Source organism: Nothoprocta perdicaria, unplaced genomic scaffold (assembly GCF_003342845.1).
Source record: "Nothoprocta perdicaria isolate Ctin4 unplaced genomic scaffold, notPer1 scaffold_9, whole genome shotgun sequence".
Taxonomy (NCBI): domain Eukaryota; kingdom Metazoa; phylum Chordata; class Aves; order Tinamiformes; family Tinamidae; genus Nothoprocta; species Nothoprocta perdicaria.
Window position 1 is genome coordinate 3,713,568 of NW_020456198.1, and position 17,098 is coordinate 3,730,665.

At 47.9% G+C, this 17,098-nt stretch overlaps 1 protein-coding gene across 1 annotated transcript in view; it reads left to right on the forward strand.

Moving 5' to 3' along the window:
* Positions 1–17,098, forward strand: part of ADAMTS9 (ADAM metallopeptidase with thrombospondin type 1 motif 9) — a 66,210-nt gene that overhangs the window by 24,263 nt on the left and 24,849 nt on the right. The window contains exons 12-28 of the mRNA XM_026052519.1: positions 169–314; positions 4,530–4,711; positions 4,818–4,954; positions 5,641–5,758; positions 6,024–6,119; positions 8,338–8,504; positions 8,610–8,739; positions 8,919–9,045; positions 9,367–9,577; positions 10,054–10,218; positions 11,116–11,280; positions 12,041–12,160; positions 13,674–13,778; positions 13,925–14,092; positions 14,282–14,566; positions 14,723–14,884; positions 15,468–15,644. Coding sequence (XP_025908304.1) covers positions 169–314; positions 4,530–4,711; positions 4,818–4,954; positions 5,641–5,758; positions 6,024–6,119; positions 8,338–8,504; positions 8,610–8,739; positions 8,919–9,045; positions 9,367–9,577; positions 10,054–10,218; positions 11,116–11,280; positions 12,041–12,160; positions 13,674–13,778; positions 13,925–14,092; positions 14,282–14,566; positions 14,723–14,884; positions 15,468–15,644 — 2,661 coding nt within the window. The remainder of the gene's footprint in view (positions 1–168; positions 315–4,529; positions 4,712–4,817; positions 4,955–5,640; positions 5,759–6,023; positions 6,120–8,337; positions 8,505–8,609; positions 8,740–8,918; positions 9,046–9,366; positions 9,578–10,053; positions 10,219–11,115; positions 11,281–12,040; positions 12,161–13,673; positions 13,779–13,924; positions 14,093–14,281; positions 14,567–14,722; positions 14,885–15,467; positions 15,645–17,098) is intronic.

A 17,098-nucleotide genomic window follows, 5' to 3' on the forward strand; every position in this document is an offset into this window, starting at 1 on the left:
ACAGAGCCATGTCCTCAGTACCCTCTCTGCCCCTGGAAGTTTGCTCAGCTGCAGAATTTGGGTAACAGAGCAAAAGCGAGATTTTTGTTGTTGATCTTGACATCAGGACTGATGGCTAATGAAAAGTAATGCAAAAATTCCCCTTTTGTGTGTGCGTGTCGCCCGCAGCACTGCCGGTTCGGGATGTGCGTCCCCAAGGAGCGGGAGGCGCCGGTGCTGGACGGTGCCTGGGGCACCTGGAGCCCTTTCGGCACCTGCTCGAGGACCTGCGGCGGGGGCATCAAGACGGCAATCCGGGAGTGCAACCGGCCCGAGTAAGTGTGACCACGGATGGGGGGAAAAACTGGCTGAAATCCCTTTTTTTGGGCCCCTTTTGGGGCTGAACTTTGTATCGGAAAAGTGCTGTAGAGAGGGGATGGATCATGGGAAGGTGCTGGGCTGCATAATTATCTGTTTTCTACCATTTTTATTGCTATTTGGGCTCTTTTGCTGCTGCAGACCCCCCCCTGCCCTTGAGTATGCAGGCTGTGCAGAGCAGCCAAACCTCAGCAGAAATCTGTACACAATAAAAAAAGAAATAAAGCAGCAGTTAAAAATGTTTGCCATGACCACGGAAGGCAAAAGCCTGAACCCTTTGAAATGGCAAAGAATTTTGCTGCGGGCTTGGAGGCAACGAGTGCCCAGCCTGCAAAATATTAGCACAGAATTGAGCAATGGGTGTGAAAACAGCCTGGTTACATAAATGTTCCTCCTCACTGGCCATTCCTCGGGCCCAGGAGGGCAAAGAGGGTCAGGGGGCTCAATCTGCCTGCAGAAATAACTCTGCAAGCCACCGGTCATGTTCCCGTCTTCCCTAGGTGCATCCTCCGTTTCAGCGGGAACTCCTCTGGTGTAGCCCAATCCACAGAGATTTTCGCCAATTTTGTTGGTTTTTTGCCCCAGTAGTTTGCATGGGTTCCTGCCATCAGCGTTCCCGTTCACACCGCATTGCAGGGATGTTGCAATGGGAATAAAACGCGATGCAAAGTCACCACCACGCGCTCTCCCTCATCTCAAGCTCTTCAAAACTACCCTGAGTAGGACTAATTTCTGCTTCACCACCTTCTATCCGACAGGAGAAACCAAGCCACATACCTGGAGCGAGCTCCACAATACTTTTCCTTGGCCTTTCCTATTCAGAGAGGGTTTTGCCCTTTCCAAGCTTTCCCGTGTGCAGGGATCTGGGGTGGTATCTTGCATGCCAATGAAATCCTCCGCTAAATCCGGCATGGAAAATGAGCACCCTCCCCCCGTAGCGGGCCGAAAATGAGTGCAGCTCCTGTCTCCGTCTGTAATGTGCTCTGACACCTACATGGATGAGTACTTTGCAGGACTGTAGGAAGCTGTAAGCCTCTGAAATGGAAACAGACTGTGTTTTGACATACACTTAAGGAATGTATTAGCTAACCAGACCAGACCCTTCCCACCAGGATTGCCTCCTTGGGAATTGCGGGCAGGATGGTACGGACAAAGCCCGTGGCTGCTGCACGTCACATACAGTGCCTGGAGGGCGAGCCTTGCTTTTTAAAGCAAGGCTTAGCTGCAGTGTTATGGAGGGGAAAAGCATATTTCACAGAACAGCGATCCCTGGAGCTCTGCTTTCCAGGGTGGCTTTTGGAGTGGGTCAGTGGTACATGAGCTGCCTCACATCTGCATTTCAGTCTGTCTCTAGACTTCTCTATCTGGGCTGAAAACCTTCCCCGTTTGATGTTTGAACTGCCCTGTGGATGAACGTGCTGGTTGTGGGCTATGTGGATGACAGGGCTTGCTGGGATGTGGTGGTGGAGATCTCGGGCTGTAGCTCTCGTGGCACACCGTGAGATGCCAGGAGCTGTGATGGGGTTCCTCAAGGTTAATATTTGGGTGCAATGCACTGTGCATTACATATTTCAGTCCTGTTGGGAGGGAATCAGAATAAGCCTTTGATATTCCCTAGAGCTATTGCCACATCCCAAGAGTTTTGCCCTGCTGGGAGGCATCCAGCAAAGCACAGGGATGTGTGAGGGAATATCCTTAGATTGAAAGCCAGAGTCCGTACCAGCCTTTGCTTGATAAAAGCAATGGTTCAGAGATAAGGGGGAACTGGGGCACAGCAAGGTTTCTCTGCATTGCTTCCACTTCCCTCGGAGGCACGTGGTGGATGATTGTTATCCATGAAAACATTAGATAGTGCTGAAGGATCCAGTATTTCTTCACAACACTGAAAATTGATGTTGTATGAGGCTGACTTATTTTTCAGGGTTGACTCTATTCTGTTTACTCAGACTTGGTGAAAAGCAATACTAAATCTTTAAGGATATAGGAATGCATTAAAATTGTCAGAGTATTTGGAGCTGTGTTGAACTGTCAGGATTGCAAGTGTGTTCAAGGCCCCAGTGCTGGTCTCAGGGAGATTTACTGCGACTGTTATGAATCTGACAGTTTGAAACGAGGTGGAAGTTTTAGCATCCTTTGGTTTATGGCAAGCCCGTGTGTTTAATGTGATAGCTCAATCTCATGAGTCATGTCTAGAAAAACGGTTAGTCCCTTGCGGTCTTCAGACCTTTTTAGATATACCGTTTTTAAAAAAAGAAAAAAACAAGGCAAGCTGCATGTTGTTATTAACTAATTATATTCAAAGGAAGATCTTTTTTTTTTTTTTTTTTTTTTTTCTCACTTTAAGAAGTAAGGCTCTAACCCATACAAGCCTGTTCTCAAATCACAGCAGTGCTATGGAAGTATCTGTGTTTTCAAAAGCAGACAGAGATGATGTGAGCACTTCTTGTGATACTGCAGTTGCAAATAACTTGAAGACACAAGAGAGAGGAATTGTTATGGATAGGAAGAAAGACACTGCTCCCCTGCCATGGCGTTTGATGTGTCTGTATCTAAAGAGATGCTATAAAATTGTGCTGCTGTAGAGGCTTGCTGCCTTGTCGTACATAGAGACCCTTGTGTATGTGCATGGATTTTCCGTTCATGTTATGTTAGGAAAACCCTGAGCACATCTTGTGTGTCCACCTCCGTCTTATTTGTGCATTTTGGAAGATATTTAATTTGCACTGTAGTATCTTTCCTTCTGTCATCCAGGGATAGCAAAGCTGCTTGCTTGGTACTGCAGCAGTTTTTATTGCAGTTATTAATTGTGGGAGCTTGTAGTAGTCCTGCCACCCCGCGGAGGCCATTTATCCTGAATAAAAAGCTTGTGGTAGGTGCTTGCACAGGCTCCGCTGCCCTTCCAGCTCCCCGATGGAGGTGACCTCTTGCATTGCCCAGCTTTGCTCCCCAAAGGCAGCTTTGCACTCCACAGTATTGGCTCATCCTGTTTCTTCCAACCCCTTCTGCAGATTTAGGAGTTTTGTTTTTTTCTTTTTTCCTCCCTCTCCAGAGTCTGGAGGGGCCTAGTACATTTGCAATGTCAGGAGTGAGTGGTTTTTTTTCTTTGGAAGACCTAAAACATGGGGCATGCTGTTCTTGTTTTGTAGTAATGGGCCCACAGAAGGCTCTGTGTAAATGAGAGTCTTAGCAAGTTCCCGGTAGAAATGGCCTTTGAACTGCCAGCAAGCCAGCTAGCCTGTCCCCCAAGGGTGTTTTTCTAGCAGCATTACATTATCTAGCAGATTTCTCCTAGGTCTATCCACTGGCTTTTATGTGGCTTGGATCATATCCCTTTCCTCAGTGATACACTACTCTTCTTCCTGTAAAATGGGTATGAAGTTGGTTGTTTTTTTTATTCTTGTTTCCTGCGTGATTTTATTTGAAATAAGTGAAGATTAAGTTATTCAAAAGTGCCTAGCATTACTATTGCTGACCTTTGGGGCTATAAATGCCTATGGACGAAATGTGGACTGGCCTTTCAGCCCTGCAAGGGAGCCAGCTGTTCTTTCTGCTGTGCTCTTTGGTTATTTGCAACCCAGGTGGTCATATGCAAAGTCCCAGCCACCAAAACTGTAGGACCAATGGGGATTGTGACTCGTAGAGCTGATCCCTGCCAACTTATGGCATCCCTCAGTATGAAACTAAACCCCTGCCCGAGGAGAAAGGTATTGCTTCTTCTTTCTGGTTTCTTTCTACTGCTGCATCAGAGAGCGAATATTCCTTTTTTTTCCCGCTTTGGTCCTTTTTTCCTTCCCTTGTTTATACAGTCTTTTTATAAGACACCCACGTGTGTGGTCCTACTAGACAAGCTGCAGGACTACAGCCACATCCCATCTCCAGTCTGGTCCTAAGGTCATCCGACCCCATGGGAAGATGCACCAGGAGGGCCGGTTCTGTGCAAACGTGGTCCATAGAAAGGTCTTGGGTGATGGTGCCTTCCATGACCTTCACATGGGTGGAAGCCTTTGTGCAAGAGCTTGATGGAGACAGAGAGAAGAGATGGAGGCCTGGAGAGGGACTCCAACCCAAGCAGAGAGATTGAATGGATGCAGGAGGATTAGAAAACTCTGCCTGGCAAATACCCAATTGGAGATGAGGCAGAAATAGATGGGGCTATTTCTGTGTCCCTGCAGGCCTAAAAACGGTGGCAAGTACTGCGTGGGCCGCCGCATGAAGTTCAAGTCGTGCAACACGGAGCCGTGCTCCAAGCTGAAGAAGGACTTCCGTGACGAGCAGTGCGCCGACTTCGACGGCAAGCACTTCAACATCAACGGGCTGCCCACCAACGTGCGCTGGGTGCCCAAGTACAGCGGAAGTAAGGAAGGAAGCGCGGCAGCCCGCGCGTGACCTGCCCTGTGGAGACCACCCTGACCCTTGGAGACCACCCTAACGCACTCCTGCTTTTTCTCTTTCACCCGCAGTCCTCATGAAGGATCGGTGCAAGCTCTTCTGCCGCGTGGCCGGCAACACGGCCTACTACCAGCTCCGGGACCGCGTCATCGACGGCACCCCCTGCGGGCCCGACACCAACGACATCTGCGTGCAGGGGCTCTGCCGGGTGAGCCCCTTCCCTCCGCGTTAGCAAGGGCGAAATGCAGCATCAGCGCCCAGGTTTGCTAGGTGGAAAAGTCACGTTTCTGCACGTTAGGTGTCCATCCCCCACCGCTGAGCGGTTTGGAGCGCTTGGGACGTGCCTGGGTTTTGGGGAAGAGCCTTTTGTTGCTGAGTAAAGCTGAGTCTAGAACCAAATTTGGTCCTCCTTTGGCCTGTCCTGGGTTTTCTCGGTCAGAGCCCAAAGACTTTTTATATTTTCCTTTTGCTCACGAGTCAGCAGCATGGGCTGATGCTGAACCATGCTGGTTGCTGGCAGCAAAACCTTGCCTGGGAGTACTTGTGCCTAGATTCCAATGGTGAAAATGTGGGAAAGGGGATGATCCCCTTTCCTGACCAAATATGATAGCCAAGAAGTAGGTAGTAACAAACTGCTTTGGAAAGATGTCCTAACCAGTCTTAAGACATCACCTGCTGCAAACTGCCACCCTGATGCTTGCTTTGTTAAAAATCCCTTTGTTTAACAATGGTGTGGGATGGCTGTGCTGTAAATCGGTGGAAAAAAATGCAGGGAAGCAAAGCGATTTGTCTCATTGCAGCCTTTTTTTTCCACTCAAATCTTTTGTGCGGCTTAATTTGGGATTTCTAAATGCTGTGTTTGCTTGATCTGGCTTTTTGCTTTTTCTCTTAAAGCAAGCCGGATGCGATCATGTGCTGAATTCAAAAGCAAGAAGAGACAAATGCGGCGTTTGTGGTGGGGATAATTCTTCATGCAAAACTATTGCAGGCACATTTAACACGGTGCATTATGGTAAGAATCTGTTGCTAAAAACTTTATAGAGAAAAATGCAGGTCTATAAAATCCATTTCCACACTTAATCTACAAAAACACTGATGCAAAATGCAAAATCCTTCCAGCTATCGCATGTTCTGTTTTATAACTATTTATGCTCTCCCTAAGTGAAAAGTACTGGCTTGTGTAATGCAAGGTAATTTCCCTTCATTTCACTTCCCCCCATAAAAAGCAAATGAAATGTCTGTGTAATAGCCTTGACTTTCTGTTAAATCTCTCCCAGGCTATAACATTGTGGTCCGCATCCCAGCTGGTGCCACAAACATTGATGTGCGTCAGCACAGTTACTCAGGGAAACCAGAGGATGACAACTACCTGGGTGAGTGGCAGCACTTGCTTCAGTCCAGAATCACACTTTGCTTTGTGGTTTTGCTACTATTTCTGCTGGCCATCTTCTGCTAAGGAAGATGATGAGCTCATTTAAGGAGATGTTTTCCTCAATGAAAGTATTTCTTGCGTGCTCTATAGACATAATGAGCTAAGTGTTGTTCCATCTCTTGGTGCATGTCCACTTAATAGGATGGCCATCCTTGATATGGAGCTTGAGGAGTTCATGGATTATAAGGAATATCCCCTGAGGGTGCTCTCAAGCTAGGAAGGATAATCGAACTCGTTCTGCAGTGGTGCAGAGTTGGGGAAAAAAGCAGATTCCTGACTTCCCTGGGAATATCTTAATGCTGGACTAATGCGTCTCTGTTGTCACCATGCTCTGGCAGGAGAATAAATATGCTGTAGCTAGAAAGGCGTGTCTGTGCAAACAAATTCAAAGACGAAGGATTTTTTTATTCCATTGAGAGTGATACCTTTGCACTTAAACTAAACCCTTCTTATCTCTGCCAGACAACCACATATAATTGAAAAGAAACACCTCGTACCAAAGTTGTTTTAAATTAAACTTAATGATAACTTGACCATAACCATTGTGCATTCATAATGAGCAATTAATTGGTGGGTTTGTCTCCAGAGACATGAAAACGTGTGTGCAATATGATGCAAAATCATTGTGCTGCATGCACGTGTGCTGTTCCGCCAGGCCGAGCAGCAATTTACTCTGCAGTGAGCCCTGTGAAGGGCAGTTAGTGAAGTTAATACAACTGCAGTTTGCAATTGATTTTATATCTGTCCTGCAGAAGGCTGGTTTTGCAGCTAAGTGCTGTTTGTGTCCTGAGCCCATTCTGGCCACTTGCAAAGTAGGGAATGGGGCTATGGCCATGGGGACAGTTGTTCTTCTGGCTCCGTTTCTCTCCTTTCGTGCACCATCAGCTGCACTCCTGGCACCAGAGTTCCTTAATCAGATCTCCGAGCAAGGCACTCCATCCCGTTTTGCAAGCACAGCTTGCCCAAACAGTACTGCTCCTGCAAAGCTTACTGAGCTACGATAGTTTTCCATCCTGAGGGAGAGAGGTGTGCTTCATTTTCTTCCATTTCCTTAGGAAAAAAACAGCCTTCCCCCCACTGTATCCAGACTCATTCCCTCACAACAAGCCCCAGCCTCTCGTTTTGGGAGTGCCCTTAATCTTCTTGGGAAGCAACAAAGTAAAATCTTCTCTAATGTTGCTTTAATATTGCTGGGAAGGAATCTCTTCATCTTAGGCACGAATGGGAGCAAAGAAGTGTGCATGTGCCCACTTATTTTGCAGCTCGCTGGCTGTGAAATCTTGGGCCCTCGATACTGCCAACCTTGTAGCTGCTTAGCAGTTCAGGAGGAATTTGATGTTGTCATCAAGTCCAAGACACAGTCCTGTTGTAGAAAGATACAGTAAATGGAAAGGAATCCTTTGGCTCATTTTAGGACTGCCCAATGGCATTAAAGCCTCTGAAGGAAGGAATTTGGCTGAGTCTGGAGTCTCCTTTGTGAATTTGCTTCCATCTGTATGTGTTTGCTACCAAGCAAGATTTTGCTTCATTATCTCTCCTTGTTCGGTGTAAAACTTTTGCTTTTGGTGTTTTGGTGTTAAGTTTAGATTTTTCAGTGCAGAGGCTTTGTAGTAATGTAGCTGTGATGGGTGAAATGGTGGGGAAACTAACTTAGGAAATTAGCTACATAATCGCATTAGTGTGAAGTTGTGCAGCAGACTGCTGTTTTCAGGAAACTGTTCCTTTTTATAAAGCATTTAGGCTTTAAGCCTTCAGTACTTCCACATACCTTAGATTTGGAATAATAAAAATGTAAGGGGGTGGGGAGAGGACAGACTGAGAGAGAGATAATAACCAAACTCCCTGAATTCATCCAGTAGAAAATGAAAAATTGGGCAATTAGCTTATGTGTTTGTACTTCTTGGGTATTTCCTTACCCTCGGCTAGGGGTGAACCATTTGGGAGCAATTCTCAATTTAACGAGGCTCTGCATTGCTAAAAGAAATAAGGAGGATGACCATAAAACCTGTGTGCTCTCTTTACATCCTCTCCATGTGAGGAAAAACAGCAGATTTTTTCACCCACCCCAAAGAAAGGGGCCACCAAGAGCATGTGACCTCTTTGTATGTGCGTATGAGTTAATTCTGTGTCTTTAGTTCTTGTTTTTTGCACCTATGCAGCCTTATCTAACAGTCAAGGAGACTTTATATTAAATGGAGACTTTGTCGTCAGTATGTTTAAAAGGGAAATCAAAGTTGGGAATGCCGTGATCGAATACAGCGGATCAGATAATACTATTGAAAGGATTAATTCTACTGATCGGATTGAGCAGGAAATAACACTTCAGGTGAAGTACATATACATCGTGCATGCATCTGTTGGGCTGAAAACGGTCAACAGTTTACCTGTCTTATCTCTCTTTTTTATTTTTTTTCTTTCTCTTTTCTCCCAGGTTTTATCAGTGGGCAATTTGTACAACCCTGATGTTCGCTATACATTTAATATCCCCATCGAGGACAAGCCGCAGCAGTTTTACTGGAACGCCTATGGCCCGTGGCAGCCCTGCAGCAAGCTGTGCCAAGGTAGGTGCCTGGCGATGCTGCAGAGATGATGCTCTGCAGCCCTGCACCTGCCTGGGCTCTCGGTGGTGTTGACAAATACATCCCCGTTTGCTTTCCTTGGGATTCCCCCCATTACGGGCTCATGATGCCCAGGAGCGCTTTCCTATGCACCTAAAACAATGTGTTTTCCTTCTGAGCAGGAGAAAGGAAAAGGAAACCTGTGTGTGCAAGAGAGTCGGACCAGCTCACGGTGTCAGACCAAAGATGTGACCGAATTCCCCAGCCTGATCCAGTAACTGAGCCCTGCGGCACAGAATGTGAATTAAGGTGCACTTTACTCTGTTGTGTATATAATTACATCATCTGTGTGTGTATATATATTACATCATGTATATATTTATAATATAATTTACTCTCCTCTCACCACCTGCCATAATTTCTCTTCTCAGCAATTTCTGCTAGACAAAAAAAAAAAAAAAAAAAAAGAGAAAAAGAGGTAGTTGTCTCTTCGTCAAACAAAAGGCAGTGACATCCCCCAGCTGTATTTTGAGAGGCATTTTTCTACACCTTCAGATTTCTTGGATGGAATTAGTGCCAACCATAAGGAAGGCTGAGGTGGCTGACAGGCTCTGCTTGCCCTTGCTGCAGGTGGCACGTGGCGAGGAAGAGCGAGTGCACGGCCCAATGTGGCCTGGGCTACCGCACGCTGGAGATCTACTGCTCCAAGTACAACCGGCTGGAAGGGAAGACGGAGAAGGTCGACGACCGCTTCTGCAGCAGCCAGCCCAAGCCGAGCACGAGGGAGAAGTGCACAGGGGACTGCAACGTGGGAGGCTGGCGCTACTCGGCTTGGACAGAGGTGAGGGGTGCTTGGGTCTCCTTTGCACAGCCTCTCTGAGGACACTCTCCAAGCTGTCAGGTCTGTGAAACTTGGCCACGGTGCTTTCACTGCCTTCTCTTGAGGATGCTAGTCCAAATCAGCCTCATGCTCCTTATTTTCCACTGTGAAGATTATACACTTTTAGCTTTCCTGACACTGGTCCTCATCATGCTAAGCCCATCTTTTCGTCCATCTTCTCCCATACAAGGCCATTAGTCCTGCTGTCAGCAAGGCTATCTTGCCACTGGTGAAAAATCTTTCAAATACGTTTTCTTAACATTTTTTAGCATAAAGCCTTTGAATGCCCAAGTGTGTCCTTGGAGGCCAAGATGCCACCAAGATGGATTTCCCGAATGAACACAGTGACAGAGGGGAGGCTGCTTAGAGGAAATAAACAGACTTTTGGCCTGTGATAGGATGTCAGGATGTGCTTACTCAGTTCATCTCCTTCCCAGTGCTCTAAAAGCTGTGGCGGGGGCACGCGGCGGCGGCGAGCCATGTGCGTTAACACCTACAACGACGTGCTGGACGACAGCAAATGCAGCCAGCAGGAGAAGCTGACGGTGCAGCGGTGCAGCGACTTCTTGTGTCCCCAGTGGAAAATGGGTGATTGGTCTGAGGTAGGTCGACAGCCAGGACCCATGGGCTGCTGCCTTGAATGCTGTGGCACCATCCTGCAAAGAAATTTCTGCTTTTCCCTGCCCATCCGTAAACAGGGTGTGCTGGGATTGGCTTCATCTTGTTTTCTTTGTGCATTCTGAGGGCTATATCTCATGGCAACCAATGCACCTCTCCCTGCTCTTCAATCCTGTCATTTCTGTTGCTGCTAGCTGGAGTCCTTTGCTCCTTCAGAATGCAGAAAAAAAAACATGTTAATTGACTTTTTCTCACTGCAAACTAAGGATTTAGGAGAATGTTCTTCAAAGGCTTCACCTCTGTGGCCAGATAGCTCTTCTTTTTGCGCACTGCATCCTGTTAGGAAATAATAAAAAGAAGTTACAGAGAAATGGGGACTGTTGACTGACCGTGGTTCCTAGCAAAATATCTCTATTCCAGATCTGTCTCCTATGAGCCTGAACCTTTCAGAGGTGGTGGAAGAGGCGCATGCAGCCTGCGGGAGCTGCAAGATCTTTATCACAAGCTCTCCAGGGGCAGTGTGTTTGCATTATTTTAACAAGCCTCCATGGCCCTGTTGCACGCTGCTAGAGCCCTGGCAGGCCGTGTAAGGCTTTGCCTCATGTCTCACAGATAGAGCAAGTTGCAATATCATTTCCCAGCACAGCTGTTTTCCATGCTCCAGTCTGTGCTGCAGACCAGTTCCTGTGGGGCAATCCCTTGTCCTGGGAAAACACTCCTGTGTTTTCCAGCCCTCGTGGCCATTGGTTAAAGAGCCGCCCCCGGGCACCAGTTTCAAAGCGTTGCACCAGTTTCAAAGCGGTGCTTTGCAGCCGATTGCCCACAAGCTGCTGGGCAGCACTTGCCGTGGGCATCGCTGAGCTGGTGTTTGCTCCCCGCAGTGCCTGGTCACCTGCGGGAAAGGGCACAAGCATCGCCAGACCTGGTGCCAGTTCGGTGAAGATCGCTTGAACGACAGGTTTTGTGACCCCGAAACGAAGCCGGAGTCGGTGCAGAGCTGCCAGCAGCAGGAGTGTGCGTCGTGGCAAGTCGGACCGTGGGGACAGGTACCCAAAAGGCACCGTTTTCTTCACTGTGTGATGGTGCTAATTGCTTTGTGTACCGAAACACCCAGAGTTCAGCATATGGGCAGCAGTGCCAGTACCTGCCCTCTGTGCTAAATTTAATCTGTGTCATATTAAATTGGCCATGATTTTCAACAACAGCAACAAAGTTGTTTCCAGGGTTACGATCCTAAATACATATTTAGGCATTTAAATACATGCCCTAATTTTCACAAAAACTACTTCCATTGTATAGCCGTTGTTTTTAATGTCTTCCAGGCTGTTTGTTTTTTTAAAAAGTTAAAGTACAAATTGATTGTTTCGTCTTGAGTATTCTGGCATCTTGTTTTCCACAAAGCTGTTAACTGTTGGCTTGGAATAAAAGAGCAGCAAACCCAGAGCAGTTGCCCCACCAGACTTATTCCCCATCAGCAAAATTATTCATTAGCTGGTTGTGCTACTGTAGGTCTGAACAACTAGTTCAGAAGTAAGATATGATCCTATTTCTACCAAACCATAATTCAGTATGTTCAGAAGACTAAATCATGTAAATGTTCACACCTACATACCTGTGGACAAGACGTGAAGCAGTGGTGAATTAAAACTTCGATGTAATGTGAAGCTGAAATACCTGAAGCAAAGAGAAGGAAAGATGGGTTTTATTTGCACTGTTCTTGCTCCATGCTCGGTGAGGCTGCTAAATATTTCTTAAATGAAGCAGCTGCTCAGAGCCCGGCCATTTCTTTCTGTTTTTTTTCCCCAGTGCACAGTGACCTGTGGCCAAGGCTACCAGATGAGGGCTGTCAAGTGTGTGGTAGGCACCTATGTGTCGGTGGTGGATGATAACGAGTGTAATGCTGCAACCAGGCCAACAGACACCCAGGTAAGTTATTCCCATCCTCGTCCTCTGTTCTGGTGGCCCCCAGGCGTGAAGAAATTTATCTCTCGACTGATCATCCTTGCTGCTAGGACACCAATGTTCCTGAGAGTAGTCTTGAGTATCAGTGGGTCACATCTTCCCCATGGCTTATAAATAACTATTGTTCTCTCAGCTTGGGCAAGGACACAGGTGGCTCTGTGACCTGTGTCACCAGGTCTTGGTAGAGATGCTGGATGGCCAGATCATCAAAAAGGCAAGAAGCAGCATGTCACGAGGACATCAAGACTTGCAAAAAAACCCTATTTTTGGTTATGGTTAGCTAGGGTTAGTCACAGGGTGGAATGCACAAAGGGTTGTGCAGATTCACAACTAGAGCTGATCCTAACAGCTCGTGAGCTAGGTAAGGGGTTATGGGTGGATATAGGAAGACAGAGCATGAGGATGAGCTGGGACAGCATCCACTAGTGAAAGAAAGCCGAGTCTCTGCAGCAGACATCTCCGTCTGGCTTGGTCTGGGTCTAGATACTTGGCTGCTGCCTGGGTTTGCACTGTCACTGTGTGGCACTAATGACAACGAGGGGGCTGTTGCTTCTCATGTGCTGCATGCGCCAGTGTAGCCTGTGTTCCAGCTGCAGTCCTGGCTGCAGCCCCTCTGGGCTGATAAACTGAGAAATATTGACCATCCTTTGGAAAGTTACTGAAGAGGCTTCCCGTGCTAGGTTTGCATGTATTCGGAAGCAAACTCCCTTGCAGGTATAAATTTCCCTTGCAAGCCCGTGTGTCCCATGGTGTCTGAAGGAGTTAAATAAAACAGACTGTTATCAACCATCTATCATCTAGGGAAGTCACAGTGCTGCTGCTGTGCTCAGCTTTGGTCCTTCATGACTTCACAGAGTTTAACTGAGGCCACAACGTTTCGAAAAGGACTGTTTTTCCCATGTATGGAGACCCACGGTGCTGTAGTCAAGGGGTAACAAACCCACTTGTCATCAACTGTTGTTCAGCGTGCACATCTGCAGCATAAGAAAAATGATGACCATGTGGCAATCATTTGTTCCAGTTGTCAGGAGCCTTTGCAGTGGAGATCAGTGTGCATTTCCCCTTTTTGGCAACAAATATATGTTGGCTTGTGGAGTAAGGTTACAGCTATTCGTTACTGATGTTGTCCTACCTCCGGTGAGATCCAGACAGGACCAAAGTCTTCCGGTTAGGCACAGTATCAATGCAAAATGGGAGAGCCTGTCCCCAAAACCTTGCATTTTAGCATTCCTAGGAAGCCAGAAGACCACTGAAGTTCTGCATGTGAAGCCATTGGATGTATTAATAGCCAGTTTTGCTGGCTGTCCATGAGGATGCAAAGGAGCCAGCTGGCCAAAACACAAATGACCACATGCAGGTTGCAGTTTTTCAAGGCATTGTTCAGAATTAGACTGAGGAGGCAGCTTACCTGAAATGTCTGCAACATTTTCATGCTTTGCTTTGTTTTCCTCCTTCACCTCATGTATTTCCCTTACAGGACTGCGAAATAGCAGCGTGTCCTCCCCATCCAAATAGTCCCGAAGCCAAGAGATCCGTGTCGGGCGTTCACAGGACGCAGTGGCGATTTGGATCCTGGACACCAGTAAGTGTGTGCTGTAATGCTCTCGGGATTATTTTACAGTAGACAGTGTGCTATTTTTAAGCATTTTAAGACCAGCTTTGTCTTCCAACACCCTTGCAATGCATAGCAAGCGGCTTCCTAGCGGACCGCCTGTCGCTCTTTCCTAGTGCTCGGCAACGTGTGGGAAAGGCACCAGGATGCGATACGTCAGCTGCCGCGATGACCAGGGCTCGGTGGCTGACGAGTCGGCTTGCTTCCACCTCCCGAAGCCCTCGGCCACGGAGATGTGCACCGTGACACCGTGTGGGCAGTGGAAGGCCTTGGAGTGGAGCTCCGTAAGCATCGTGCTCCCCAGAGCCATATAGACCTTGTTGCTGGAAAAGCATTTCAGCAACCTGTTATATTTGCATGTTTAAAAGGGGGGAAATGGAGGTTTTCAGCTGCTCTGTGTTAGTAATAGCTGCGTGGGTGTTTTCTAAAGCTGGAAATGTGACCGTGTCTCCTTTTTCCCCACTGTAACGCAGTGCTCAGTGACTTGTGGTCAAGGTAAGGCAACGCGACAAGTGATCTGCATCAATTACAGTGACCAGCTGGTGGACAGAAGCGAATGCGACGCGGATGACCTGCCCGCCACCGAGCAAGACTGCTCCGTGTCTCCTTGTCACCCAAACAGCCATGATTACGGCAGGCCCATCCACCCTTTCCTCTACCCGGATCATCGGCTCAAGCTGCAGCCGGGAGGCAGCGCCAACCGAAACCGGGCGCACGTGCCGGGGGGCAATCAGTGGCGCATCGGCCCCTGGGGTGCTGTGAGTGCCCTCACTTTGTTTTTTATCTCTTTTATTCCTTTCTGGGCTAATTTTGCCTTTTTTTTTTTTTTTTTAGTGTCACTAAAGGGATAAGGAGGGAGCCCCTGGGACTGCACCGCGAGGCTCAAGGTGTCCGTGGGCATTTGTGTCTTGCAGTGCTCCAGCACGTGTGCGGGGGGCTTCCAGCGGCGCGTCGTGGTGTGCCAGGATGAGAACGGATACACGGCGAGTGACTGCGACGAGAAAGCCAAGCCCGCCGAGCAGCGCTCCTGCGAGTCCGGGCCCTGCCCGCAGTGGGCTTACGGCAACTGGGGAGAGGTGAGCGCGCCCCGAGCTCCTGCTCCTCGCACCGGGGCGGGTATTCCGTGGTGGGGGGGCTGGAAAATGGGAGAAGGGGGCAGTGAGTTTGGGCGGCGCTCCTTGGAAAGAGTGGAGCAGCTTCTGCAGAACGAGCGATCCCTAGCAGTGGGGTTGGTTCTGGTTCTCCTTAAAATGGGGTGGGGGGAAAAATGTCTCTGAGCAAAAGAAAATACTACAAAAGATTTATTTATTTATTTATTTATTTATTTATTTATTTAAAAAGAAGTCTATTTTAACTGAAGGCCTTTTTAATAAAAACTCCCCTCCCTTCAGAAAATTTATCACGGAGGTTAAAGACATTAACCTCTGTTGTTATGCTGGGCTGGTCAATGTTGCTGTCAAGCAGGACCAGTAGCTGGGAAGAGAGAAACTGGAGCAGCCCTTGGGATGTCAGAGGCATGCGGGCTGTTTAGGGGGGACGTGTCTGGTCTGCAGTGGGCTAAAACCAGTGGGTCTGCTGAAGCGCTGGTGCGTGGAGCTGCCGGTAGGCAGTACTTGAGCTGCCAAAATTGTAATTGTTGCGTCCTCTGCCAACTTGCAGTGCACGAAGCCGTGCGGGGCCGGGACGAGGACGCGGCTCGTGGTCTGTCAGCGCCCGAACGGGGAGAGGTTTACGGATCTGAGCTGTGAGATCCTCGACAAGCCGCCGGACAGGGAGCAGTGCAATGTGCAGGACTGTCCTAGAGATGCTGCCTGGAGCGCTGGTCCTTGGAGCTCGGTACGGCCATAAACTCTTTCTCTTTGTGAACCGTTTTTGGATGTTCTGTAACAGCCGATTTTTAACTTGCTTCAAAACGAGGTGCTAATGCTTCATATCTTTAAAAACTGCACTTAAAGAGGATTCTTGGCGATGTGTTCAGAATAACACCTGTTCAGGAAGGGCTTTACGTTAGGGGAGCTCCAGTCCCTTTATTTAAAAGGCACTTTCTGCTATGTAACCACCTTTGGCCGCGTTACGACCCTCTGCAAGCGCTGTGCGTTACGACCCTGGCTCCAACCGAGTTCTTTGCATATGGATCTAAAGCTGGCATTTAAGCAGTACCTGTCACCTGAAGTTAAGGCGTACTGGTGCTTAATGGTAATGCTGCACTGCGCACCTACTTGTTTACATGCATGTTCCTTCCAAAAAAGCATCATGATGGGGAAATTTGTACTAAATTGCATTAACTCACAAGCATGTGCAAATGTGTATAGGGGTGTGGGTGTGTTCCCATCCAGAAATATATGCCCATGGACATCCATGCTGTATTTCTATTCCCATGTAAAACACAAGGCAGTTGTACTGTGCAGAGGCACTGGTGAGCTGTTCTCTTGCATTTCTTCAGTTCTGGACTGTTTGTGGCTGGCCTGATCTCTAGCTGCTGCTTTAGACATCATTAAATTGGCAAGGGATCAGCAGCGGGTGGGAAGACTTAAAACCACGAGCGTTTCCCCATCCCGGAGCAGGGATGCAGTGCTGCTCTAAGGAGGGCAGAGTAGCCGGGCACGGAAGATCCAGGCTGGGGTGATCCGTGGCCCTGACCTGCTCCTCAGATGGGATGTGCCGTGTTTGGAGTGACTTTCAAGTAAACATTGAGTTTGAGTGTGTATTTTGTTATAAAGTAGTTAAAGGAGATTTTTAAAAAAGGAAAAAAAAAACAAGAAAGAAAAAAAGAATTTGAAGAAAAGCACTTTATGAGCAAAGACAAAAAGTGGCCCATTTGTAATATATAGAACTTAGAAGTTTTGGTTGGAGGAGCCATCTCGCTAGCCTGCAACTTCCCTCTAGTTTCTGTGGATGCTCTCAGTAACATTCCTCCCGATTTTCATCATACCTCAGTGAGTTGTGTAACAGCCATAAAACTGCTGAAACTAGCGTTCACACGGTGCTTCACCAGGACAAGGGACAGTGATGTGACACATTTTCATTCGAGGTGCTAACGTATCACTTGTACACTGATAGCTGGTGCTAAAAACGAGCGAGCTGAGCTAAGCAGACCTAGCAAGCCGTGCAGTTGCTTTTCTCCCGGAGCTACCGACTAAAAGTTGCTGCTAACCCTTATTACCGGTGCTGGAACATGTGCAAGAAGCAAAGGTCTGGGCCGAGGTACGTTGCGTTTTGGTGTCCCGCAGCAGTCGGCATCCCCCCAGAGCAGCCGCTGGGGCTGGTACCTACGGGGTCAATAGGGGACC